The sequence below is a fragment of the Phascolarctos cinereus genome, unplaced genomic scaffold (genome assembly GCF_003287225.1).
Source record: "Phascolarctos cinereus isolate Bilbo 61053 unplaced genomic scaffold, phaCin_HiC Scaffold_2;HRSCAF=192, whole genome shotgun sequence".
Lineage (NCBI taxonomy): Eukaryota > Metazoa > Chordata > Mammalia > Diprotodontia > Phascolarctidae > Phascolarctos > Phascolarctos cinereus.
Window position 1 is genome coordinate 24,297,640 of NW_027555625.1, and position 26,437 is coordinate 24,324,076.

Here is a 26,437-nt window from a genome sequence, read left to right on the forward strand (position 1 = left end):
CCAGGTTGAGAGTAACAGATAGGCCTCAAACCCATTTAGCAGGATGTCTACCTCAAACATGTGTAGACTTTCATCAATGAAATGGGCAGATAAGAGCAATTTGTTCCAATGGCCGTGAAGGCAGCTGAAGCAGGCTCTGTGGAGTGCTCAGGGCTTAGTCAGACATCAAAAATGTCAAGGTCATCTACTGCATCCTGTGTCATCACCAGTCATTTTGACTTTTGTCTTGCCACTGGACTTTGACGACTTGAGAAGAGAGAATGAACCTGACAACTTTGTGCAACACTGGTGTATGTTGGGATATTTACTGAAACGATACAACAAGAATAGAAGTGCAAATACATTCCTCTGAACCAGGGCACCTTCTCCCCTCTACCACCTTGGTCTCTGCTCACACTTAAAAAAGTTGTTACAAATATTTCCACCATTAGGTTCCTGCACAGGTGCAGTGTAACTGATGCCTGAGGACACAGGTCTTGGCTGTTGGATTGGTCCACTGTTGGCCTGGTCAAGGGAGTCACTCTTTCTTGGCCACTGGACCTCTGGTGGCTATTCCAATCTTTTAAAACTCACAAGATTACAATCTGGCCTACTCCATCTCAGATACATATTCATCTAAGACCAGGAAAGAAGAAACACAGCAGGAGCAGATGAAATAATAGTTCCATATGCTCAATGCCAATTGCTGGCTTGGGTGGAAAGAGTAGGCCCCTGGCATTGCTTCTCTGTTAGCCAGGAGGCTTACAGCTGTTTTTGGCTACCAGGGAAGAGAGAGCAATTTAACTTCTTTTCCAATGCATGCTTAGTTCTGGCTGAGCAGCCAGTTAAAAGGCTTTTCATCACCTTGCAGCAAACAGACAGCTAATAGTCACAGAATACCTGCAAATGTTATAAGGATGGGCATCCCCATGGGCTAGATCCCATTACAACAGTACACTTTTAAAGGCTGGAAGCAGCTGAGTGAGACCTTGGGTTTAAGATCTCTGACCTAGTCTAGCCCTTCTCTCCCTCCTCCCCTCCCTCTTTCTTTTCCTTTCTCCTTTCCTTCCTTCCTTCCTCCCTTCTTTGTTTCTTTCTCTTTCTTTTTTTCTCACTGGAAGTATAGTTGCCACTCATAGACCTGAAGCCACTGTTGACTCCCATAGAAACATTGACCTACTCTGTTTGTATACTGAAATGATTTGCCCCTTCTTAGGCAGCCAGGTGGCTCCCCTCCCCCTGCCCACTACTAGGAGGGTCACTATAATGGTACCAGGCTTATTGCAAGCATCGTATTGACTTTAGTCCTATTGTAGCTCAGAACTCCTGAGCTCAAGTGATCCACCAGCTTCATTGAGGATTACAACCATGTACCATGATATGCAGCCCTTCATTTTTAAGACAGGGAAATAAAAACCCAGAGAATTCAAGTGACATAGTCAAGGTTAATCAGCTTGGCAAAACCAAGCTACCTGACTTCCAATTCATGTGACTTTCACACAAGGACCATTTCCACCTACATCCTGACCTAGTCCTTCACTCTCCACTCCTTCTCCCATACTTGATACTTTCTCAATACATTGGAGTGAATCTGAATAAGTTGAGGGGAATCATAGTTCCTAGAAACAACTCTAAAAATGCCCACTCTTCACTCTGGGCCTCTCTAACAGTGGTTGCATAGAATTTTGGAGTTAAATATCCCTACCATGGAACTCCTTTCACTTCCACCTTCATGTCCTCTCGCTGAGGTACCAGTTCTGCTTGGCAACAGTGGCCTAGTTCATTAATGATTTGATGGCAAAGACCAGGATGAGCCAATGTCAGTTGGGGTGGGGGAGGTGATGGGAGTTCATGTGTGTATATAAGGACCTGTTTTCCATCAGGGCTTTGAGTAGGATACAAGGTATACTTTTTGGAGGAGAGCCTGGAACCTCTCACGCATTGATTTTTCTTTCTCAAACATAACTAGATCCCTCCTTTGCTTGCAAGGTAGGTATTGGCATTGCTGATTCTGGCTCCCATGGAGCCCTGGGTCTGGAGGGGGTCATAATCTCAGAAATGGAAATCTCTTGACAGGGGGCAAGTTCAGCAGCCTGGACGGAGGCTGGCGACCATTCAGGATGGAGACTCAATGGAAGAGGCAGTCCTTCTCATTCTGGCTGCTCATTCTGGGGATATTTGTTCCGACAAAGACCCAGGCAGGTGAGTCTGAAGGATTAGGGGTAAGAAGAGGGTTGAGAATGTGGAGCTCCCATTTTCTAGGCTTCTTAACTTTTTTTTTCCCTGGCTTTGATCCTTTCGGTGAAAGGTCTAGTGAAGTCTATAGACCTCTCTCAGAAGAATACTTTTAAATGCAAAAAGTAAAATGTATAGAACTACAAAGGAAACCCATTATACTGAAATTTAGTCATCAAAATATATAAAGAACAGGTTCACAAACCCCAGGTTAAGAACTCGTGGTAGAAGATAGAGTATAGGAAGTCCTGAGTACAAATTCTGCTGCAGACCCCTACTATCTGTGTGACCCTGGACAAGTCATGTAACACCTTAATCTCTTTGCTCATTTGTAAAATGGAGATGATAGAAAGCTGGCTTCAAAGTCAGGAAAATATGTCCCTTTGACACATACTGCCTGCATTATCCTGGTCAAGTCAGTTAACCTCTTAATGATCAGGTTACAAATGGTAGGTAGAGAATGTGCTGCTCTACATTAGTAGAGGGAGTTGTGAGTTCCCTATGTCAAAGAAATCATGAACTCACGATCTGGTACAAAAATTAAAAAAAAAAAGCAATAGGGAAAATAATATCTGGAGACCTTAACACAGTTGTTCGGAGGCCCAAATGAGAGAATTTTTGGAAAGTTCTTTCCCAACCTTAAAGCCCTCTATAAATATCAGTTGTTATTTTAATGCCCTGATCTATCCTCCAGTGCGAGATCTGTCTAGCCTGATTTCTGCTGTCTTCTCTCTGGCTCACTTTCCTTTACTACAAACTAATCAGTAAACTAGCATTTATTAAGCATTTACTTTGCCCTTCAGACCTGGTGCTTAGTGTTGGACCTGCAAACAAAGACAAAAAACTCAAAAATAGTCCCTGCCTTCAAGGGGCTTACATTCTGATCACCATTCTTCTTCAAAGTCTACCTCCATTGGATTCCTGACCTTTCTCCACTCTGTTCTCAGGTCTTTTTTCTTACCTATTCTCTTCCTGAAAATGCATCATGGGCATCTAATTCAAGGACACAAACTCTATTCTGGGGTGAGGGAAACTAAAGTTATAGTCTTTATATAGATGAGGTAAAGGCAGCATCATCATATAATTCCCATTCTCACTAACAGACTTTTCTTCTAGCCCTAGGCCTTGAGGTGACAGTCTTCTCTTTACTGGTTACTCTGTTTGCATCATCTAGGTTCTTTTCTTAGCTTCTGAGGTTCCTGGAGAAGCAATGTTCCCTTCTGTTTGGAGCCCAGATTCACTCTCTTAGCTTCAGGTCAAAACAGCTCTTTTTGAAGCCACTTGAGTCACAAATATCTTTAGACCCTGTCCCCTTACACTCCTTGAGCTGGCTCTTCTCTTTTCTCAGCATACAGTAACCACCAGCTCATTTCCCCTGAATTAAGCCTCCAGTCTCCATCAGTGCCTCCTTGGCTTTCCCCAGCTCTCCCATCTCTCTTCTCTCTGTTTTATAATTCCACAATAATTTCTTTTTCATCATAATTTAATTATTTTGTTCTTCTGCTTCCACTTCGTACCAGGAATCACTCTGGCCCCATTTCCTTCTTGTAAAGTTTCCCCAAACCCTTATCTGTTGGGCATATATTTCATTTAACTTTTCAGTACTCTGGACAACTCTCCAAGAATATGAGTTGAAGAGAAGGTGCTGACTTGCACTGGTAGAGGGTTATCCAGGTCAATGAAATCATAGGTCCAGGCTCTAGCCCCTATCTCAACTCCATTGGACAGTGCCCAGCACAGAGTAGAAGCTTCATAAATGATTGATTCTCATCATACTTGCTGAATGTTGTGGTTAAATGCTACATCATGACTTGGCAGCATTAACTTACTTAGATACTATACTGGCTTCCCCTTTTTCTTTTAATTGAATTTAATAAAATTTATAATAAAGAATAAATTTCAATCAGTCAACCAACCAATAAGCATTTAGTAAGCACCCACTATGTGCTAGATGCTGGGTATACAAGGACAAAATTTAAATAGTTCCTAACCTCAAGGGACTTATGTTCTAAAGGGGTATCAACTGTATAAAGATATAGGTCCCATGCAATGGCAGAGTAGATACAAGATCATCTCAGAGAGGAAGGAATTAGGAGCTAGGGTGTGGGGAAAGAAAGGAGAACTGAGAAATATCTCTTTTCCCAAAAGGGAGAAGCCCCAGAAGGGGCTGATTGAGTTGAGTCTAGAAGGACTTAAAATTAGAAAACAGATTTTAAGAGGAGATGAGAAAGGAGAGAAGTGGAATCAGAAGAAAGAGAAAGGAGAGGTAGCAAAGAGCTGGGGAAAGTCAAAGATGTACTAATGGAGACTGGGGGCTCAACTCAGAGAAAATGACTTGTAGGCATGGGGTACAGCCAATGCAAAGACATGGAGGTAGGAGATAGAACATTATGTGAAAACAAATTGGCAAGTATGGGTGGACCACAGACAGTAACAGATAAGAAGGCTGGGAAGGGGGCAGCTAGGTGGCACAGTAGAAAAGCACCAACCCTGGAATCAGGAGGACTTGACTTCAAATGTGGCCTCACATACTTACTAGCTATGTAACCCTGGACAAGCCACTTAACTGGATTGCCTCCAAAAAGAAGAAAAAAAAAAGATTGGGAAGACATGAAGGGGCTAAGTTGTGGAGATCTTTAAATGCCAAACAGAAGACTTCATATTTGAGCTTGAAGATAATAGGGGACCACTGGAGTTTATGGAGTGTGTGTGTGTGTGTGTGTGTGAGAGAGAGAGAGAGGCTTGTATTTTGGGAAAATCACTTTGGCAGCTATGTGGGGGATAGATTTGGAGTGGAGAGAGGTTAAAGGACAGGTGGCCAGTTAGAAGACTATTGGAATAGTCCAGATAAGAGGTGTTGAGGAGGTGCCCTGTACTAGGATTGTGTCTGTGTGGGTGGGGAGAAGGATACACACACACACACACACACACACACACACACACACACGCACGCACCACACACATATATACATATACATATTATATATATGTGTGTGTATGTATGTATGTATGTATGTATGTATGTATGTATGTATGTATTAGAGATGTTGTGGAGGTGAAAGCAGCATGACTTGACGAGATGGGATATGTGAGGTAACGGAGAATGAGGAGTCAGCATTTTCCTGAAGTTGCAGACCTAGGTGGTGGTGGTGCCCTGTATGGGAGTAGAGGTTCAGAAGAAGGGTGGGTTTTGTGGGAATGACAATGAGCTCTGTTTTGAAAGTTGAGTTTGAGATGCCTATGGGACCTGAGGACAGATAGCATGCCGAGCACATAGTAGGTGCTTAATAATGTTTGTTGAGTGACTGACTGTAAAGAGCACTGAATTTGGAAGTCTGGAATAAGGAAAGCAGTTTGGAGGTTTTGGAATTCCCCAAAGTCACTCACCTACTGACTGGCAGAAGGATCCTGCCTCTGAAACTTACCACATGTGTGATCTTAGGGGAGTAATTTCACCTTTTAGAGCCTTGATTTTCTTATCTGTAAAATGAGAGTTGGAAGAGGTGATGTGTAAGTTCCACCTTTGAGTCTATGATCTTTCAACTGCTTGTGATCCTTAAGGTACATTCAAATTGTACATTCAAATCTACACACACATGGTCTTTGCATTTATAGTCTCTTAATTTTTCTGTTTTCGCTTTGGATTGTTTCGTATAGACCAGTAATCTCTAAGCTTTTGAGTATTAGAACTCATTTTTTAAGGTAAATTCCCTTTCTTCTCTACTAAACATCATGATAGTAGATGTACTTTTAGTATTTACTGATTGAGAAAATCTATTTTTTTCAAAAGTGGCCATGAATTCAATACCAATCCTAAGTGAATCTTTAATCTATTAATTGCAACAGCATCTACCTACATAGGGAAAAGCATGTGGCATGTATTTGTATCATTAGTCTACCTAGAGTATGTTTGCTTATTTATCATACAGAGTTCTTCAATGAAAAGGACCCTTGCAACAATTCTGTCAGAGCTGGGAGTCCTGAGACACACAGATTGGGAGCCACCAACACGGACTTTTCCATGTTTTTTACATTCTTCCTGTTAATCATTCTTTGTGGCCTGCTTCCATAGATTTTCTGCAGCCTGGCTATTCCCTGATTGTTGGGCCTTCAAGGTTGTTTCCAGTTTTTCACTATTACAATACAGTTGGTACGGAAGGAAGTTGGTATGGGAGGTAGGAGATGTGGGTTCTTTATTGGTTCTTCCATTAATGGGTCAGGTGATTTTGGGCAAGTCCCGTCCCCTCTTTTGAGTTTAGTTTTCTTATCTTCAAGGTGAGGGATTGGGCTGGACAGTACCCAAGGTCACTTTCTACTCTGACATTCTATGTTTTGCCATCCTTCCAGTTATAATATTTTATATTTTATTAGTCTGTACAGCTTTGACAGTCTTAAATTTTTTTAATTTATGCGTTAAAATAAGCAGTTCCATGACATATGGAAAATATGTCCATAATAAAAAAAAAGATTGCACATGAAACTGAAAATCTTTTATGTACAACTTGATACCATTTACATATATAATAAATTTCTTTTTTCCTTTTTTTCTTCTCTCCCCCCTCCTTTCTCTCTCTCTCTCCCCAAATGGCTATCATTAGAAACAGATAGGTATATATATGTAAAATAATTCTATACATACTTCTGTTTTATCAGTTCTTTCTCTGGATATTGATAGCATCTTTCTTCATATGTGCTTTGTAGCTAATTTAGGTATTTATAATAGTCAAAATGACAGTCACTCAAAGTTGTTCTTAAAATAATACTGCTGTTACTGTGTACAATGTTTTCTTGGTTTTGTACTCTTCATTATTTTGTGCAAGTCCTCCATGTTTTTCTAAAATCATTGAGGCCATCATTTCTTATAGCACAGTAGTAATCCATTACAATGATATACCACAGTTTTTTTTTTAATAAAGTTCCCTCCCACATCTAATATTCTAAGGTCACCCCTGGTTCTCATATACTATGTTCTATGTTGCTTCAGCTCCAGTCTATGAGCAAATTATCCTTTTAATATATTTTCTATTTCTTGGGATATTGTTTCTATATAAACCAGTTTTGTTACTCTTTTTGCTAGTGGCCAGATTTTTCTGGAAAGACTGCAGCAATTTGAGTTGCCCCAGCAAAGCATGAATATGCTCCCCCACCCCACAGTCCCACTGACACTGAGTTTGATAATATACATATACTTTTGATTCAATAATTCAATAGGAATTGTTTTATTTAGTCTATGCCACACATGGTAGCATGGGAGGAAGGAATTTGGTAATATCCCCTGGACAGAGAACAGAGAGGCACTGTTAGTTTCTCTCCACCTGTAACCCCAGCTCTGCCCTGCCTCCTCTCTAGTCCCTCTAGATTAGTATGGTAACATGAGGAACCCATGACTCCCAGCATCACAGAGAATAGGTGAAGTGCGTCTTAAGTTATTTCATCATCATTTGGACATTTGGATGTAACATTTAATTGGAATTTTTAAGGATTAGAAAAGGTGATACCTATTTACAATGGAAGGCTTTAGAAGAAAAAAACAATATATAGTACAGTGATCCTGGTCTTGGGATGGGGAAACCTGGTTTGTCTTCTGAAGGTAAAAGGGAAACTGGAGAGGATGAGAGGGAGAGAGGGAAAGAGAGGGAAGGTACAAGGAGGGAGATGGAGAGAGGAAAGGAGGAGGGAGAGAGAGAAGAAGGGAAACGGAGAGAGAGAGAGAGAAGAGAAAAACAGAGAGGAGAGAGAGAGAGAGAGAGAGAGAGAGAGAGAGAGAGAGAGAGAGAGAGAGAGAGAGAGAGAGAGAGAGAGAATGTGCTGATTTGCCAGCTTGTTTTTGCAAATGACAAAAGTGGGGCAGCTCCTTTGGCAACAGTCCATCCTCTGAAATCCTGCTTAGTCAGTCATTAGGATTTCCTCATATTCTTTCGGCAAGGGGACAGTGCCTACGCTATACTCCTATAGTGCCATAATCTCACTAAATCAATTGTGGAAATTCCTCAAATGGGTCCAGACTTTTTGTGACCAACTCCTTTTACATGTAGAGCAGACAGATTGGATTAGCTGACCACTCAGGTTCCTTCCAGATCTAAATCCTGTGATCCTTCCTCCAGGAGGTCACCAAAGTGGATCAACTTTGTCTTCCTATTTCTAAGCACAATTAAAGGAGTTGTTCATTCTCTAATCATGGATTTTTTACTGAGATTTAAAACAAAGCCACTGGACTGAAGATAAGAAAGGCACAGAAAGGAATAGAGTCTCTTTGGTAGAAGGACCTGTAAACATCATCTGGTTCAAACTGCTCCCTGAGGGCTAAATCCCTTCGCTAGTGTGTCCAACCATTCACTCTCTACTTGAAGACCACCAGTGACGGTGAACTCATTACCTTTTTTCCCTCCATTGGCCACAATCAACACATTTATTAACGTATTATAGCTAAATGCTCCTGTAGCATCAAGGAATCATCCTCCACACAGTTGCCAACATGATCTTCCCAAAGCACAGATCAAACTCTGTCCTTCCCCTCCTCCAGAAGCTTCAGTGACTTTCTTCCCTCCTAGAATAACATATAGTCTCCTTTGTTTGATCTTTAAAACCCTTTACAGCCTGGTTCTGGCCTAACTTTCTTTAAAAAATATTCTTTCCCCCTGAACCAAAATTCACTTTTTCTTCCTCTCACCCCACAACTGAAAATGAAAGAAAAACAAAAGCCTTGCACCAAATAGGTATAATCAAACAAACTAAATTTCCACACTGTCCACATCCCCAAACTACATATGCTTTAATCTGCCCTCTGAGTCCCTTGTCATTCTATTTGGTGGTGGACAGCATGTTTCATCTTGAATTCCAATTCTCTAGAATTCTGGTTGGTCATCAGAGCTCCTAAATCTATCAAAGTTTTTTTCTTACAGTATTGTTTTTATTGCATAAATTGTTTGATTCGGCTCACTTCATTATGTATCCATTAGAACTCATTACCTTTCAAAGCAACAGGATTCACTATTATACAACTCCAATTGCTAGAAAATCTTCCTTTTCTTGAGCTGCAATCGGCCTTCTCTTTGTGAGTTGCTAGGTGGAGCCAGAGTGGCTTGGAGTCAGGAAGACTCCTTTTTCTGAGTGTAAATCTGGCCTCTGACACTTACTAGCTGTGTGACCCTGGGCAAGTCACTTAATCCTATTTGCCTCATTTTCTTCATGGTGAACCATTCCCAGTATCTTTGCCAAGAAAACCCCAAATGGGGTCATGAAGAGTTGGACGCAACTGAACAACAATAACCACAACAATCTGCCTTCTCTTAACTTCTATTCATTTCGTTTTAGTGCTGCCTTCAGGAGCCACCTACAATAATAATGATGCTAGTAATTCCCATTTCTATAGCACAGTATGGTTTAGAAAGTACTTTCTCCATAATCTTCTGCCATGAAAAGTAGTGGAAAGTATTATCCCCATTTTACAGATGAGGAAATTGAGACAAGCAGTTTAGGAGTGCTGACATGGTTCTGGGGTGCTGGGACCCCCAAAATGTCAGAGTATGGGGCAGCTGATGTCACCTGGAATGAATTCATGCACTAAAGCGGCCTTCCAATCAAGTGGCAAAGTTTGTTGTGACACCAATAGAAGCAGGCGAAGTTCCTTAGGGAACTTGCAACCTGATGAATATGATACTAAAGCTCACATGGAAAAAGGACAGGGAAAGGAAAGACAAGTATGCTAATTAGGTGATTCAGGGGCAGGATTAGGGAGTGGTCAGTATATTCAAGTAGTCTGGGAGGGATGGGAAAATCCAGGGAGTCAACAGGGATGCTCCTTTGAAGGGATGAGATATAAAGGTTGTCAGAGACAGAGTCCTTGGGCAGGCACCAGAGACAGTCCAGCGGCCTGCACTGAAAGCTTTTATCTGAGGAATTACAGGGTCAGGTCTATATCTGTAACAAGAAAAGAATTTTCTCACAGGGGCATACTGAAATTATGGGTTGCTTCCAGAGACATGATCTCTTTCCTTTTGGGGTCCAGGTCTTATCCCCTCATCAAGACTGCAACTTAGAATGTGACTTACCCGAAGTCACATGGGCAGCAAGTGATAGAGCTTCACATTACTCCTTTCATTGAATTTACTGTTCCCTATACAGCTAGTTCTCCCTTAACAGACTGTTCTGAAGACTGTCTCCTCCCCTCGAGGGGCATTTTGTGGTCTTATCCTCCCCTCCTGCCCCAGCCTCTTCAATCTGGCTCAGGACTTTGGGGTCCTGTGTACCTCCTGGGGAGTCAAATTTTCATAATGGGAATATTTTCATAAAGCACAGGCTGTACCCCCATGCTCCCACTCCTCATCTCCTCCCATAGGAATCCCTAATTCCTAATTTCAGATCAAAGGCTTTTCTACCTGAGGCCTTCCAGCAGCCTCCCTGTCACTACTTCCCTCCTTCTCAAATGCCATTAATGGACTTGGTATATATTTTTTCAAGATGACTGGTAATGACCCAGGATGCAGGGGGTGACCCTGGCCTTTCTAAATTGTCATCAGCCTCACTCTCTCCTCCAGAGCCATTGAAGTCCAGCAGTAAGACATAAGTCAAGGCATCACAGCTCTGCCTCACTTAAATCAAATTCACCCACAATTCAAGACTTCACCCTTGTGATGTCTTCGGTCCTCTTTGAGAATGAAGGACCTAGGGGCAGCTAGGTGGTGCAGTGGATAGAGCACCGGCCCTCGATTCAGGACGACTTGAGTTCAAATGTGACTTCAGACACATAACATTTACTAGTTGTTTGACCCTGGGTAAGTCACTTAACCCCATTGCCTAGCCCCCCCCAAAAAAAAAATAAAACAAGGTTAAAAAAAAAGAGAATGAAGGACCCATAAGAACAGCAGAAGCAGTAGCAACAACATATTTTGTATCTCCTTGTCTGCTGTATGCCAATGAGACAGCAGGGCTTAACGGATACAGAGTTGCCCTTGAAGCTAGGAAGACCTCAGTTCATATCCTGGGCTGGAATCTCACCCCTGCTACATACTGACTGTGAATCCCTGGGCAAGTTTACCTTTCAAGGCTCTCAACAGTCTCTAGCTCTATAAGCTGCAGAGAAGATGCCAGCCTATATTAGTAGAAGCACTTTCCTCAATACTAATGAAATTATACCTCAGACCCTATCCCTACTTGTGTGTATTTTATTCCTCCTAAACTCTATGAAGGCAGGGACTGGTTCTTCCCCTTTATTATCTACAGCACCTGTGTTATCACAAGGGCTTAAATGCTTGTTTGAATGAGTGCTTGTGGAACTGAACCCTAGAATCTCTCAGTGAGAGGGAATTAAGAAACCATCTGGTCCAAATTATATTTTGAAAAGGCTCTCCTCTACAACCCACTGGACACATGGGCATCTACCTTCTGTTGGAGTCCCCAGGGAAGGGACAACTCACTGTCTGTGGAATCCAGGTCCTCTTGCCTGAAATCTAGAGCCCTTTCCATTTCTCTGTGTTGTCTTCAAAATGTACGGTTCTTTTCCATGCAACAGACTTTCCCATTTTTGAAGACAGTGACTGTGGTTCTGCTAAGTTTCTCCCTCTCTGTGATGAACATTCTTCTTTCTCCAATGCACAGATTTTCTAAAGCCTGTTATTCTTCAAAATTCCTTCCTTTGCCTCAATGTCCTCCCGTCTCTTATCGGAGACCCCCTTTGAGAGGTAACCTAATGAAGAGGAAGGAATACAAGATTTAGAGTGAGAGGAGTCAGAAGACCTCACTTTAAATCTAGGCGGGTCCCTTGACCTCTTTGGGACTCAGTTTCTTCAACTGTAAAATGAGTGATTGGAGTAGATGACTTCTAAGGTCCCTCTGTCTTCCAATCAGAGAAAAGTTACAGAATATGGGTTTCAGACTTGTCCAGATTTTAATCAAAATGATGTTCAAATCTAGCTTCCTGTTTAGTGGTTGGAAAAACCCTTTATCCACCCTAGAGCACAGAGGAGAGAGGCAATGAATCGATGGGTGGAGAAAGGCATAGCTGCAGTTGAGTAAAAAATAACCCTGAGTCTTGTGTATGAGATTTTCCTAGCCCCTAATCACACTTGTGGTTTAGTCTTTTTTTTCAGTTATTCCTGACTCTTCATTGATCCTATTTTGGGTTTTCTTGGCAAAAATACTGGAGTGGTTTGCCATTTCCTTCTCCAGCTCACTTTACAGATGAGGAAACTAAGGCAAACAGGGTTAAATTTGTTCAGGGTCACACAGCTTATAAGTGTCTGAAGCTAGATTTGAATTCAGGAAAATGAGTCATCCTGACTCAAGGCCTGGTTATCTATCCATTATACCACTTAGCTGGCCCCCTCATCACACTACCTCTATTCATAATGCACCATTCTGTAAGTACAAGAGGAGGTATCCAGTGTCTAGCTAAGAATCCTGGGAGTTGTAGTTTTCATAGCTTTGGGAAGAGATCAAACTATGTAGACTCTAAGCTGAAGGGCAGGGCTTTCACTCCCACCCCTTTAACTAAGCTGGAGATTCTAAAGTGCTCAAAAGTGGGAGACACAAGGGTAGATGAGTAGAGCATAAGTAGAGATGGACAGACAAGTGAACACTAAAACAAATGGGAAGTCTGAGATGGAACTAAGAGAGAGGATAATAAGACTTAAAAGCCATCTTTCTCTAGATATGATCAATTTTTATTGGGTTTTAAAAATTTTAAAAAAATTTTTATTGGTTTTGAGCATAAGTCTTAATCATGTCTAGAGAGAGACAATGTAGAGGGGAAACCAGTGGCCAGCTTGTGTACACAGAGTTTTTTTTTCTTTAAATACGTCAGAGATTTCAATCTGTGGACATAATTAGGAACCTGTCCTAACACTGGCCCCAGGGTATTTGTGACTTTATCCAGACCTGCTAATGAGGTCCTGAAAAAATCAAAGACGGAGAAGAATGGGACCTGAGGTTAATGAGGTGTGATTGGTTAAACATGGGCACTTTAAGCAATCTCCATCCTCTGATGTAGAGAAGGAGGTTGGGGAGAGGAAAGGGCCTTAGCCAAAAGAAGGTTATGCCCTGGCTGAGCTGATGGTAGTGACAGAGAAATAGATGTGGTTTGGAAAGAAACAGGTCCTCCCTTTTTCAGAGAGGAGGGGGGCTGGCTCTTCTCAACCAAACTTTTCCTCCACAGCAGCACTTGCTGTAAGTAGTTGTTTCTGTGTGTGTGTGTATATGTATGTGTGTGTGTGTGTGTGTGTGTGTACATGTTTGCTCATATATGTGTGTGTATATGAGAGTGTGTGTGTATATGTGAGTGAGTGTATGTATGTGTAATGTCTATGGGAGTATGTGTGTGTGTGTGTGTGTGCGCGTGCGTGCACATGCGTTTCCAGTGTGGTGAACATCTAAGCAGGTATCAGGGGTCAGATTTGGTGTGTTCCACCTTGTACTGTCAGAAGTCTCATCTCAAGCCTACAATTTGTTCAAACCAAAGGGCATTTCTTTCTTCCAGCCTTCCTCCCCAGAGAAGGGCCACACAGATGGAGTAGGGAAAGAGTGGAATTCAAATCCCATTTCTGACATTTGCTAACTGTGTGACCAGGGGCAAGTCACTTAACTTCTGAGTTTTATTTTCCTCTTCAGTAAAATAGATAACATTATCCTATTCCTCAGAGAGAGAGAGAGGCATTGTTGCGTCCCCTTTTGAACTGTTCCTTTGGGTTGAAGCCTTTTAGGACACACACTAGGGATATAGGATAGTACAGACATACCTCAGAGAGATTTCGAGTTTTGTTCCAGACCATCTCAATAAAGCCAATATGACAATAAAGTGAATCACACTAGGTTTTTGGTTTCCCAGTGCTATAAAAGTTATGTTTACAGTACACTGTCATCTATTAAGTGTGCAACAGTATCATGCCTAAATACATATATATCTATATCTATATATCTATATATATATAAAACCTTAATTAAATTATTATTAGTTAAATTAAATTAATTAAAAAATAATTAAATAAAAAATATATAAAACCTTAATTAAAATACTTTATTGCTAAAAATTGTTAACCATCACCTGATCCTTCAGCAAGTCATAATCTTTTTTTTTTTTTTTCTGGTGAAGGTCTTGTCTTAGTGTTGATGGCTGCTGGCTGATCAGGGTGATGGTTGCTGAAGGTTGGGGCAGCTGTGGCAATTTCTTAAAATAAGATGACATGAAATTTGCTACATCCATTGACTCTTCCTTTTACAAAAGATTTTTCTGTAGCATCTGACGCTGTTTGATGATATTTTACCCACAGGAGAACTTCTTTCAAAATTGGGGTCAATCCTCTCAAGCTCTGCTGCTTCTTTATTAACTAAGTTTATGTAAATATTTTTCAATATTGTCATGTCGCAGGGAATAGGGAGGCTTGAAGAGAGGGAGGGAGATGGGGGATATGATTGGTCGTTGGATTAGTCAGAACATACATAACATCATTTAAGTTCACTGTCTTATAAGGGTGCATTTTGCAGTGCCTCAAAATAACTGTGATTGTAACACCAGAGATCACTCACTGATCACAGATCACCGTAATAGATATGATGATAACAAAAAAGTTTGAAATATTGTGAGAATTACCAAAATTTGTGACAGAGACATGATGTGAGCATATGCTGTTGGAAAAATGGTGCCAATGGACTTGCTTGGTGAAGGGTTGCCACAAATTTTCCATTTGTAAGAAATGCAATATCTGTAAACAGCAATAAAGTTAGGCACAATAAAATGAGATATGCCTGTATGGTGAAAAGAGAGCAAGACCTGGAGACCAAAGTCTGGGCTCCAAACCCTTCCTCAGATACCTGATAGTCCTGTGACCCGAGGCAAGTCATTGAACCTCTTCGAGCCCCACTTTCCCCATGTGGAGAATGGAGTTAGTGATATTGGCACCACCAACTTCTCAGGGTGCCTGTGAGGAAAGTGTTTTGTAAACCCGAAAATGGTATGGAAATGAGAGTTGTTAATAGAGTGTAAGCTTCTTGAGGGCAGGACATGTGTCGCTTTTGCATTTTTGAAGTCCCAGTGATTCTGCCAGAAGCTTTGCCCCATCCTCCTTAGTGCCATCTCTGTTGATTAGCTCCAATTTATACTGCATATTTCTTGTTTGCACATTGTCTTCCGCCTTAGTAAACTCCTTGAGAGCAGGGACTGTCTTTTACCTTTCTTTGTACCCCCAGTGCTTAGCACAGTGCCTGGTACTAGTTTCGTGACCCTGGGCAAGTCACATAACTTCCTACAGCTCTAAGCAGCTCAAGAAGACCAAGCATTTCAGAGAAGGTGCCAACCCGCATTGGTCTCTATCAATGAGTTTCCTCATTAAAAGTGGGGTGGAAGGGAGATGTCTCAACCTGCAGGAAGCTTTCATTGTCCCCTTCCTTGTTAGTTCTCTCTCCTTGTTGTATTTCTCAGTAAGAATACAGGCTCCTGGAAGTTGGGGACTGCTATTTTCGTCCTTGTTTTCTTAGCATCTAGCAAAGCGCCTGGCACATAGATATTATTTTTAACTGCACCTCTGATTTCATTAGTCTGAATTCCCAGTGAAGAAACTCCCTTTGCTAACACCTGCTCTTTAATATAAATCTTCAGAATAGCCTGGGGGCTCTGAAAGTTTAACTGTATGAGGCTCAGGCTCATGGAGCTAGTGCATATTTTGAATCCAGGTGTTTCTGACTCTGAGGCTAGCTCTCTTTCCACTATGTTAGGTGCCATGGTGGATTGGAGAAAAAACAAAACCAGGAAATCCTGAGTTCAAATCCAGCCTCGGACACTTTCTAGCTGTGTGACTCTGAACAAGGCACTTAACCTGTCTTTGCTTAAGTTTCGTCATCTGTAAAATGGGGATAATAATAGCAACTACCTCCCAGGGTTGTTGTGAAGATCAAATGAGATTCTGTAAATCACACTGAAAACATTAAAGAGCTATATACATGCTAGTTATCATTATGACATGTTGCTTCTAACTTTGCCTTTTAAAAAAATCTCTTTAACATTCTGGCACATAGTAGATTTTTAATAAATGTTGGTTGAATTAAAACGAACTTTTATATTCGCCCTAACCAAATACCACCCTCCTCTGCCCCTCCCCCTTCAGAGCTTCACAGCCTGGAGATACAGTTAACTGTGATGGCCTCTCCTGGGAGCCCTCCAGACATCTTACTCAATGCCTGCTTGGATGACCATCTGATAGTCTCCTATGACAGCCTTAGTAAGGATCTGATCTTTAAGCTGGATAGAGTCAGTGCACCCATGCAGAACTTTCTGGTTCAGCAGAACCGAGAAGAACTGATGCGATTAGAGGCAGAGGTCCATCAGATGCTCAAGGACAAGATGAAGTATTACAACTGGACCGAGGGTGAGTTAGCTCTGCTGGCCATTCTGCCTTTGGTTGCCTTGGTCCCTTCTCCTGTTTGCTCTTCTCTTCCCAGATTCATTCCCAGGAGATCAGGCCATGGGACTGAGTGCCCACTGTATCAGGCCACTGTTATTTACTCTTGCCACCCTGGCAAAGAAGAAACAAGACTGGTTCCCTCCTCCTCCTACCCTTAACCTTGTTGATTGAGTGAAGTTTAAACTTTCCCCCCTGGAATTCAGAGCCCTCCGCATTCTGGTGGCCACTTACCTTTGCAATCCTGCCCCATTTTACTTCTTTCAGCTCTGTTCTCCAGCCTGATGGGACTAGGCTTTGTCCCCTGAACACAGACTGTGCTTTCTTATCTCTATACCTTGTAATGTCCTACTTCCCCTTCTTTTCTTGTTGAATTCCTACCCATCCTTTAAAGCCCAAATGAAATGTCACCATGTCTAGGAAGTCTTTCCTGATCCTGTAAGTTGGTAGCAGCCTCTATTTTCTGATCTCACATAAAACATCATCATCATCATCTCTCTCTCATAATTATCTTTGATTGTTGTATATAATAATTATCCTCTTCTTAGACAGTGGGCTCTAAGAGGGTAGGAATGGTGCTCTGTATTTCCCCTGGCACCTAGAATAGGGTTCTACCCACAGCAACTGCTTAAAAATGCTTGTTGAATGAATGGCTGAATGGCTGAATGCATGAAGCCCAGTCCCGTCTCTTCCCTCTTCCCTTCCCTTATCCCTAACAGGGTCCCACACAGGGCAGGCCCTTATGAGCTGTGAGACTGACGGGGGCATCCTTGTGAATGGTCAATTGGGTATTGCCTTTGATGGTGAAGATATCTGCCAACTGGATATGAAGCAAGGACAATGGATAGTCATAAAGAAAGAGGCTGAGGATTTCTGTCCATATCGGAAAGATGCCTTCTGGGACAAGGCAATGAAAGTGGATTGTCCCTTTTTCCTAAAGATTCTCTTGCAGATTGTGCACCTGAAGGAAAAAAGTAAGTCCTTGGTACCTTCTTACATTTCTCCTTTGGAGCCATCACAACTCCAAGGTGGGAGTCAAGAGTCCTGGGTTCTGGTCTTGCAGATGACAGCTAGCTGTGTACCTTTGAACAAGTTACAGAAAGTCACTGAGTCTTAGCACCCAAATTTTAAAAATGGGACAATTGTTGTAGGTACTGAAGTGGAGAAAGTGCTGAACAAGGTGATGTATTCAGGAAGACCTGAGTCTGAATCCTGCCTCAGACCCTTACTAGGGATGAGTCTTTAAGAGTCAGTTTACTCATCTGTAAAATGGGGATAAAAATAGCACTTAACAGGGTTATTGTGAGGATCAAATGACATAATACATATAAAGCACTGCTAAATAAAAGATACTATAATTGTAATACTAATAATCATTCTGATCATACCTCTTCTATAAACCTAGGGATGACATGGGGATTGAAGGGCCCATTGGAGTCATATGAGTAAGAGTAATACATATGAAAACAGGAACATGTCTGGGGAATAGCAGAAGGCTAGGTGTGTAGCCTAGGGAAAACTCTGAGGGAAGAAGATCTGGATGCCATTTTAGGAGAAATTAGATTTGAATTTGAAGTGAGAGGGAGGGAGAAATAGATTCTGTACATGAATGGACTAAGTTTGAGGTTCTTCTTATGAGTTGCCAGAGGTGGGATAAATGTATGATAATCATAATGGAGATGTTTGAAATGCCCATGAAATCTAGGTGAAATGATATATGATCTTGAACATGACCCTATGGCTGCCCTGTTAACTCCTTCTGTGGGGTGGATGGTAAACGGTGAACTTCTATAGCCCAGGCCCTGTGGTATTCTTACGGACTGTCCCAGTTGTCTATGGCAGTGAGAATGAGGAGCAAGGATGGTGGGGAAGGAGAAGGCAGTGAAGCAAAGAGAATAGCAGACCATTCTTGCATTTCTGTTCCCAGCACCCCCTGAAGTGTCTGTATCCCGCCATCACACTTCCGATGGCAGCATCATCTTCTCCTGCTTGGCCACGGGTTTCTACCCTCGTTCCATCCTTCTGCGCTGGGAGAAGGATGGGCAGCTGGGTGTGTGGGGGCAGGAGAGCTCCAGTGGCACCTTACCCAATGCTGATGCCACCTACTACCTCCATGTTACTTTGGAACTGCCACCAGGGGATACAGGAAAAGGTTATGCCTGCCTGGTTGAGCACAGTGAGCTGGAGAAGCCAACCGTGTACCCTGGTGAGTTTTCCTCCGGAGGGGTGGGGGAACACCCAGAATTCCTTGAATTCCATGCAGACAACCCTATTCCTTTTGAACACCAGAAGGATTAAGTGCAGCAACTGACTCAAAATTTTATTATAATTTTCCTTTGAAATAAAAAAAAATATCCTACAAGTAGGTTACAATTAGTGTGAATAAGAAATCTCCCGAAGTGGTTGCATAATTTGAATTTGTACCACATGTTTCTATTGGGCTGGAACCAATGACCATATCTTTCACAATTATAACTTCCAATAGTTTGAATTTGGATACATGGGTCACCTCAGAGGATTCATTGCTCATGCGGATCAGGAACTATCTGTATCTCTATTTTCTTTGCCTTATGGATGGTAAAAATCATTGTCAACTGATGCAGTTTGCTCCTTCACGGTATTCTTAAACTCTGGTCCTTCTAGTATTGAATCTGGGGTTGAGATCCAACATGGGACAATCCCTCAAAAGCAATCCAGAACTATATCCAGGCCATGAGACCACTGTAGAGGGATTAAGGACACAGTTCTCCTCCCTCCAACTTTCCTGAAAGGGATAATGGGAGGACATGTTGGACCGTAAGCTGTCAGTGGACAGAGTTCCCCATGGTGTCACCTATCAATTCCATGGAGGATCTCCTTCATCCTTCCATTTCCTCTTCCTACCATTTACCTAGTACCTTTTACCCCCTATAGTTCCTGGAGAGACAAGCAGGGGAAGTCTCTGGGCCACAGCCCTGGTTTCCACAGCAGCTGCTATCCTTGTGCTGAGCTCATTGGCAGCTTTTATCACATGGAAAAAGAAGACAGCGTGGGGTGGCCAGGGAACAGGGAGGGCAGGTGGTGAATGGGAAGGAGAGGTTATTGGTCCTGACAGGGGTCAAAGAGTTGAGGGAACTTTTGGAGAGGGTTCTCAGGGAAGTTTTCTGGAAACTGAGTTCTCTTGACCTACTTGCTATGTACAGAGTGATCTTTACTGGCAGAGAGGAGAGAGATTACAGAAAAACATCATTGCTAAAGGCAGGAGGCTGGATGAGATGGCCTCTCAACATTTTCCTCAAATTGATTGTCTTTTCTTATTTTCCTCCTTTTGACTTAAATGTTATATGAGCTGGTGAATATGGGGAAGGAGAGGTCACTCTCTGAGGAGAACAGATGGCAGGGGTGTGTGCATGTGTTTTTATGAAATTCTCAAACCCTACTCTCACATTCCTTCCAACTTCTCCTTTCAGATGTTAGGAAATTGGTGTGGGGAGAAGGCTTTGGCTAAACTAAATATCATTTTTTCCCCACAGGGAGGACCCCACTAAGTCAACTGGAGTGTTCATTCTGACCTCTTTCTTCATCTACTGCTCTGTAGGAGAAGACTGAGGGAGGCCCTCACCATACGCTCTGAGCCAAGCATGGGTTGCCGATAGATGCTTCCCACGTACTAATGATAACAATGACAGCACACATCTCTCTGGTGCTTTATGGTTTTTAAAACAATTTCCCCACATGGCACACAGTGCAACAAGCATTCTCTTCCTTTTACAGATGAGGAAACTGAGGCCGGAAAGGTGAAATGACTTGCCAAAGGCAATTAGAATTACAACTTGGGCCTAGGTCTTCTGGTTCTAGGTCTGGTGATTTCCCCCCATCATAACAAGTCCTGTCTCATCCCCTGGTAGTGGGGAAGGACTTAGGGAAGAGAGAAAGAAGTTACAGCCCTCTCCTTCATCCTCACCATCACCATCCTCCTCACCATAATCCAATCTGGGGCTCTGTCTGTGAAGGATATCCATTTACCCGAGGGACATATCCTATCCTCTGAACACAAAGCATCTCCTTTAAGTACTGGACAAATATTTGTAGCTGTGTATAACACTTGCATCTCACCTTCCATGGGCAATAGAATATTTAATTCCAATCTAGAGGTGGCAGAATTAGAGAGAAAGAGGACCTGGAGGAGGGCCGAGGATATGAAGCAGCTTTCCATTATGGAATGGAATCACTGAATCGTTGTGACTGTCTTCCATTACTGTCTAACCTTTGAGAACAAGGAGAATGAGACATAGCTGTAGTATGTAACAAGATTAGCTATTCATCAGGCCAATAGGAAGATGAAGAAAGAGAAGCAGGCTGGTGCATTGAGAAGCTGGTTTATAGTAGTCTGTGCTGTGTTGACAGTATGATGCTATTATGTGATAGATACATACAACTCCAAGTGTTACAGTAAATTAGGAACTTTTTACTTGGTGGTCATGCTTTTTTGTTGCTATTTAAAAATTGATCATTTGATTATTTTAGTTTTCAACATTCACTTTGATAAGATTTTGAGTTCCTCCCTCCTTCCCCTTTCCCCTCCCCAGGATGGCAATCTGATGTACAATGTACATGTACAATCATATTAAACATATTTCCACATGAGTCATGTTGTAAAAGAAGAATCAGAACAAAAGGGAAAAACCACAAGAAAGAAAATGACTTTGATTTGTGCTCAGACTCCATAGTTCTTTCTCTGGATGTGGATAGCATTTTCCATCCTGAGCCTTTTGGAATTATCTTAGATCATTGTATTGCTGTGAAGAGTCACGTTTATCAATGTTGATCATCACACAGTGTTGCTGTTACTGTGTACAATGTATTCCTGGTTCTGCTGATTTCACTTAACATCAGTTCATGTAGGTCTTTCCAGGTTTTTCTGCAATTTTCCTGCTCATTGTTTCTTATAGCACAAGAGTATTCCATTGCACTCATTTACTACAATTTGCTCAGCTATTCCCCAGTTGATGGGCATCCCCTCAATTTCCAATTCTTGGCCACCACAAAAAGAGCTGCTAGAAATATTTTTGCACATATGGATCCTTTTCCCTTTTTTATGATCTCTTTGGGATATAGACCTAGAAATGGTGTTGCTGGATCAAAGGGTATGCCCAGCTTTATAGCCCTTTGGGAATAGTTCCAACTTGCTCTTCAGAATGGTTGGATCAGTTCACAACTGGTGGTTATGCTTTTTGGCATACAAGGCAGGCTGTTTGGGAGAGGGGTAAATGCAAAGAAATCTTTTTTTCACAAAGCTGTGAATGTCTAATGAGTAGTCTGCAAAGCTTTTCTTGATAAGAATTAGATATATACATAGAACCACACCTCACTCCATTCTATCCTCCATTAAGCTGCCAAAGTGATTTTTCTTAAAGCACAGGTCTATCCATGTCACCCCCTCCCCACTCAATAAATTTCAATAGCTCCTTATGACCTCCAGGATCAAATATAAAACCCTCAAACCCTCTGTTTGAAGCTCAAAGCCCTTTAGAATCTACTCTTCTGTGCCACCTCCCTCCCTCAACCTCCTCTCCTTTCCAGTCTTCTTCACCATATGCCCTTCCACATATCTTTGATCCAGTGACACTGGTCTCCTGGCTGTTGCATGACCAAGACACCCCATCTCTTGGCTCCAGCCATTTTCTCTGACAGTTCCCCATGCCTGGAAAGCTCTTCCTCCTCATCTCTGCCTCCTGGCTTTTCTGATTTCCTTCAAGTTCCAGCTAAAATCAGGTCTTCTACAGGAAGGCTGTTCTAATTCCTCTTAGTTCTAGTGCCTTCCCTCTGTTAATTGTTTCCTATTTGTCTTTTATAAAGCTTGTTTGTATATATTTGTTTGCCTGTTGTCTCCCCCATTAGATAGTGAATTCTTTTGCCTCTTTTTGTATCCCCAGCACTTTGTGCGGTGACTTGCACATAGTAGGCACTTAATGCTTATTGAATAATTGAAATAATTTTTTTTAAAAGAAAAAAGGGGGAAAAAGGAAGAGGAAAAAATCAGCCAAACCAATTAATGCACCTAAAAATTCTGAAAATATAGGCAATGTTCTCTGCTCATGGACCTCTCACTTATGCTATGGAGTAGGATGAGGCTATCTTCTCGTATCTCTTCTTTGGAGCCATGAACTTCGAATACTGGACCTAGAGACAGGACAGATGAGTTTAAATCTGGCCTCAGATACTTATCTGGCTTTAGACAATTATTATTACCTGAAGAAATCATAGTCTCTCTCTGCTTCAGTTTTCTCATCTGTAAAATACAAATAATAATTGCATCTACCTCCCAAGATTGTTGTAAAGAAAAAATGAGATAATCTTTAGAAAGCATTTTGCAAAGTTTAAAGTGCTTCATAAAGGCTCTTTTATTATTAAGTAAATCCTATGCTTTTGGCACTGGGAATATAAGTACAAAGACTGAAATTATACCTACTTGCAGGGATTACATTTTAATGGGTAAGCCAAGAACACAGTACAAATGTGAGTGTGTGTGTGTGTGTGTGTGTGTGTGTGTGTGTGTATGGCACACATAGAAAGTATATAACTCTGTGAGGATACAAATAGAAAAAGGAAAAAGATCCCTGTTTGTTCTTCAGGAGCTCACATATGAATAGGGAGAGACAACATATTTGGGAAGGTTCACCTGTAGGGTGTATGGAAAAGCCTAGTGGTGATTGATGAAGGGGGACAATCAACATCACTTCCTTCATAATAGATCAGGAGACACTTTTGGTACAATGAGAAAACCTTTCTTTCCTTTTGGGAATGTGCTTTTCAGTAGACCCCAGGTGAATAGATTGACCTTTCAAAACTTAATGCTTTAAATCAAGTCTAGAAACCCTGGAAGAGAATGGGTCCAGGAGGGCCAAGGGTGGAAGTTACATTTGCTTCTTGGCTGTGCCAGCTGGATAAACAGAAGAGGATTCTGTCAGTGTGCACAATCCTCCCTTCATCACTTCTTAGGTATAGATAGCATCTTTTGCATAGTTGGCAGGATATGAGCTTCCTACTGAATCAGGGTAAGAATCTCTGATCTGGTATGACCACCTCAGAATACAAGCGAATATTTATTTATTTGTTTGTTTGTTTGTTTGTTTGTTTGTTTATTTGAGCGAGGCAATTGGGGTTAAGTGACTTGCCCAGAGTCACACAGCTAGTAAGTATTATATGTTTGAAGCTGGATTTGAACTCAGGTCCTCCTAACTCCAGGGCTGGTACACCTTCCACTGCACCACCTAGCTGCCCCTGTGAATATTTTTTAAGATACATATTCTGGGATTTCTGATGTACTAATAATTAAGTGAATTAATCAGCAGCATGAGTGTGAACATACTTAATTTTGCTTTCATATGTAAGGTAGAACTAAGATTGGAGTTATCTATTTATTCAGAGAAGAGCTGACTAGGTCATATCTGGAGCAAGATTTCACAAACAATGGGTCTCTCTAGTATAACTAACTGGATTGCATCAGTTTCCCAAGTTTTCTCAGTCCCTCTTACTGCTGAAAGATAGACATAGACCAATAAGTTGCCTTCCAAGGGGTCCTCATTGTCAAGGGATACATAATTTAAATAGAGCTCCCTGGGCACTGACCTGAATGGGTACATTCCAAGGAAGACCTACCCAGTTATACAGTCATACCAAAAGGGACAGAATCCCAACACTTTGGGTAAAGAGGTTCCTTGTTCAAATGGTCCTTTGGAAATTCTCCCCATGGCTCACACGTGAGATTTGTTTAACTATATCCCTGCCCAATGGCCAGACCAAATACAGTGAGTAAGCTGGGCCTGCTGATGATCATTATTGGCTTATAGGAGTGTGAAGAGTTGACTGATAATCATAGATCTGGATCTGGAAGGAACCTCAGAGGTCATATGCTACAACTCCCTCATTTTACAGATGAAGAAACTAAGGCAAGTTAAGGGGATTTGCCCATGGTCCTGCGGGTAGTAAGCTTTAGAGGTAGGATTTGAATTTAGGTCCTGACTCCACAGCCAGTATTCTTTCTACTGGACCACACTGCCTCTGATGAGAGTCAATTTCATCTATGTAATTCTGCTCCTCTTTATTCCGCAAGTGTGTGTTTGTGTTTTTTTTTCCATCCTGTCTTGACTGCATTGCCCCTGACATACTCTTGGTGGGGCTATGGCTCTCATACAGTACATGTGGTTGTGCTTCAGTACTTCAAGGGACAGCTTGGTGGTGCAGTGGATATGGTGATGAGCATGGAATCAGGAAGACTCATCTCTCTCAGTTCAAGTCTGGCCTCAGACACTGACTGGCTCTATGACTCTGGTCAAGTCACTTAACCCTGTTTGCTTCAGTTTCCACATCTGTAAAATGAGCTAGAGAAGGAGATGGCAAACCACTCCAGTATCTTTGCCAAGAAAACCCTGAAGGGTCTCATGAAGAGTCAGACACAACTGAAAACCAACCAAACAACAAACAACAGTACTTCAAGGATCCCTGATTTCATGGGTGTGGCTGCTCCCTCTATCATTGTGGGTCACAACCTTATATGCCTTAACAGGCTATCCTCTTGAATTGCTGTAGCAAAAAAAAAATCTCCAAACTTAGGAATGTGGGTTCTGAGATACAGATACAGTTCATCACTGGGCTCAATTAAAATCTTTCCACTTTGATAGAAACTGCCGGAACATTCTATCACTAGTATATTTTCATTTACATGCCATGATGAGAGAGCAAGGTTTTATCGACCACTTAATTACTATCCAGGCATCTGTTTTAGGAAGCTATCCACTTCCACTTCTGAGAGAGAGAGAGAGAGAGAGAGAGAGAGAGAGAGAGAGAGAGAGAGAGAGAGAGAGAGAGACCAAGTCTTTCATCCATCTGTAAGTTCCCACAAAATAATTTGGTCCCTTTTTCCTTCTTATTCTATCTTCTTTTACTCCTTTGGATGATTTCCAGATTTTATCACAGAACCATGGAATTTGAGAGCTGGATGGGATCTCAGAAGTCATGTAATCCAATCCAGACTTACAAGGATTTCCCCATCATAGTGTAGCACACCTTCATTCACTTTGGCTGCTACCTGCTATGTTTTAGGTTCTCAAAACCACCATTGAATTTGATGGGTGTCATACTAGAGTTATCATCTGGACTGCCTTAGGAAGGCTTTCTCATCAAAGACTCACCTAATATGGGAAGATTGATCTCCATCCATTGGGGAGATATTAAGCACAATTACAGCATATAAAATGATCCAGGGACAAGAAAATATACACATATACTTTCCCTGTTCATTTCATCAAGGGTCAGCACCCCAGGAGAGGTACACAAAGATGTGCTATGAGATATAGTGCTCTGTTACTTATGTCACCCAGTAGAACTTTTACTCAAAGTCCAGTTTGGATTGGAGTTGAGGAAGGAGTCCAAACTCACCACTTGGTGAGCACCACATAAGGCAGAGTAGGTATTACATCTGGGCTTGTGATGGGGTGAGTAGAGGCCTTTTATAGATAATATAGGAGATGTAAGCACAAGAAAGGAACAATTTCAAGAAATGACAGGGTAGCTGACCATGACGGAAGCTATACTAAGTCTCAAAAAAAGAAGTAATTTATTGAATTGACCTGCCTGAAATGACCCACCTCCCTATTTTCCTCCCCCCTCCCCTATGCCCACAGCAGAGAAATATACTGGGAAACTTGACGGTATAGTTTCATATCATGCCACAAGAATGTGGGAAGATTGTGACTCTAATACAATATTTAGAGTCTGAAAGAGTTGGATTAGAATCTCTATTGTCACCTATTTTCTGTGTGACTTTGGGTAAATCACTTCTCTTCTCCGAGATT

At 41.8% G+C, this 26,437-nt stretch overlaps 1 protein-coding gene across 1 annotated transcript; it reads left to right on the forward strand.

The window, feature by feature from the left end:
* Positions 1-1,888: 1,888 nt before the first annotated feature.
* Positions 1,889-20,236, forward strand: LOC110218378 (zinc-alpha-2-glycoprotein-like). Its single transcript, XM_078149109.1, has 6 exons — positions 1,889-2,181; positions 16,308-16,568; positions 17,321-17,575; positions 18,529-18,807; positions 19,515-19,629; positions 20,179-20,236. Exons 1-6 carry the CDS (start codon positions 2,100-2,102, stop codon positions 20,234-20,236), a joined length of 1,050 nt encoding a protein of 349 aa, XP_078005235.1. The 5' UTR covers positions 1,889-2,099.
* Positions 20,237-26,437: the final 6,201 nt, after the last annotated feature.

Bases quoted from the DNA above. Each gene is read 5' to 3' on its own strand.
- LOC110218378 (XM_078149109.1), top strand. From the start codon at position 2,100: ATGGAGACTCAATGGAAGAGGCAGTCCTTCTCATTCTGGCTGCTCATT. The intron at 2,182-16,307 runs GTGAGTCTGAAG...CTCCCCCTTCAG, and splicing joins TCCGACAAAGACCCAGGCAG to AGCTTCACAGCCTGGAGATA. The intron at 19,630-20,178 runs GTGGGGTGGCCA...ACTGCTCTGTAG, and splicing joins ACATGGAAAAAGAAGACAGC to GAGAAGACTGAGGGAGGCCC.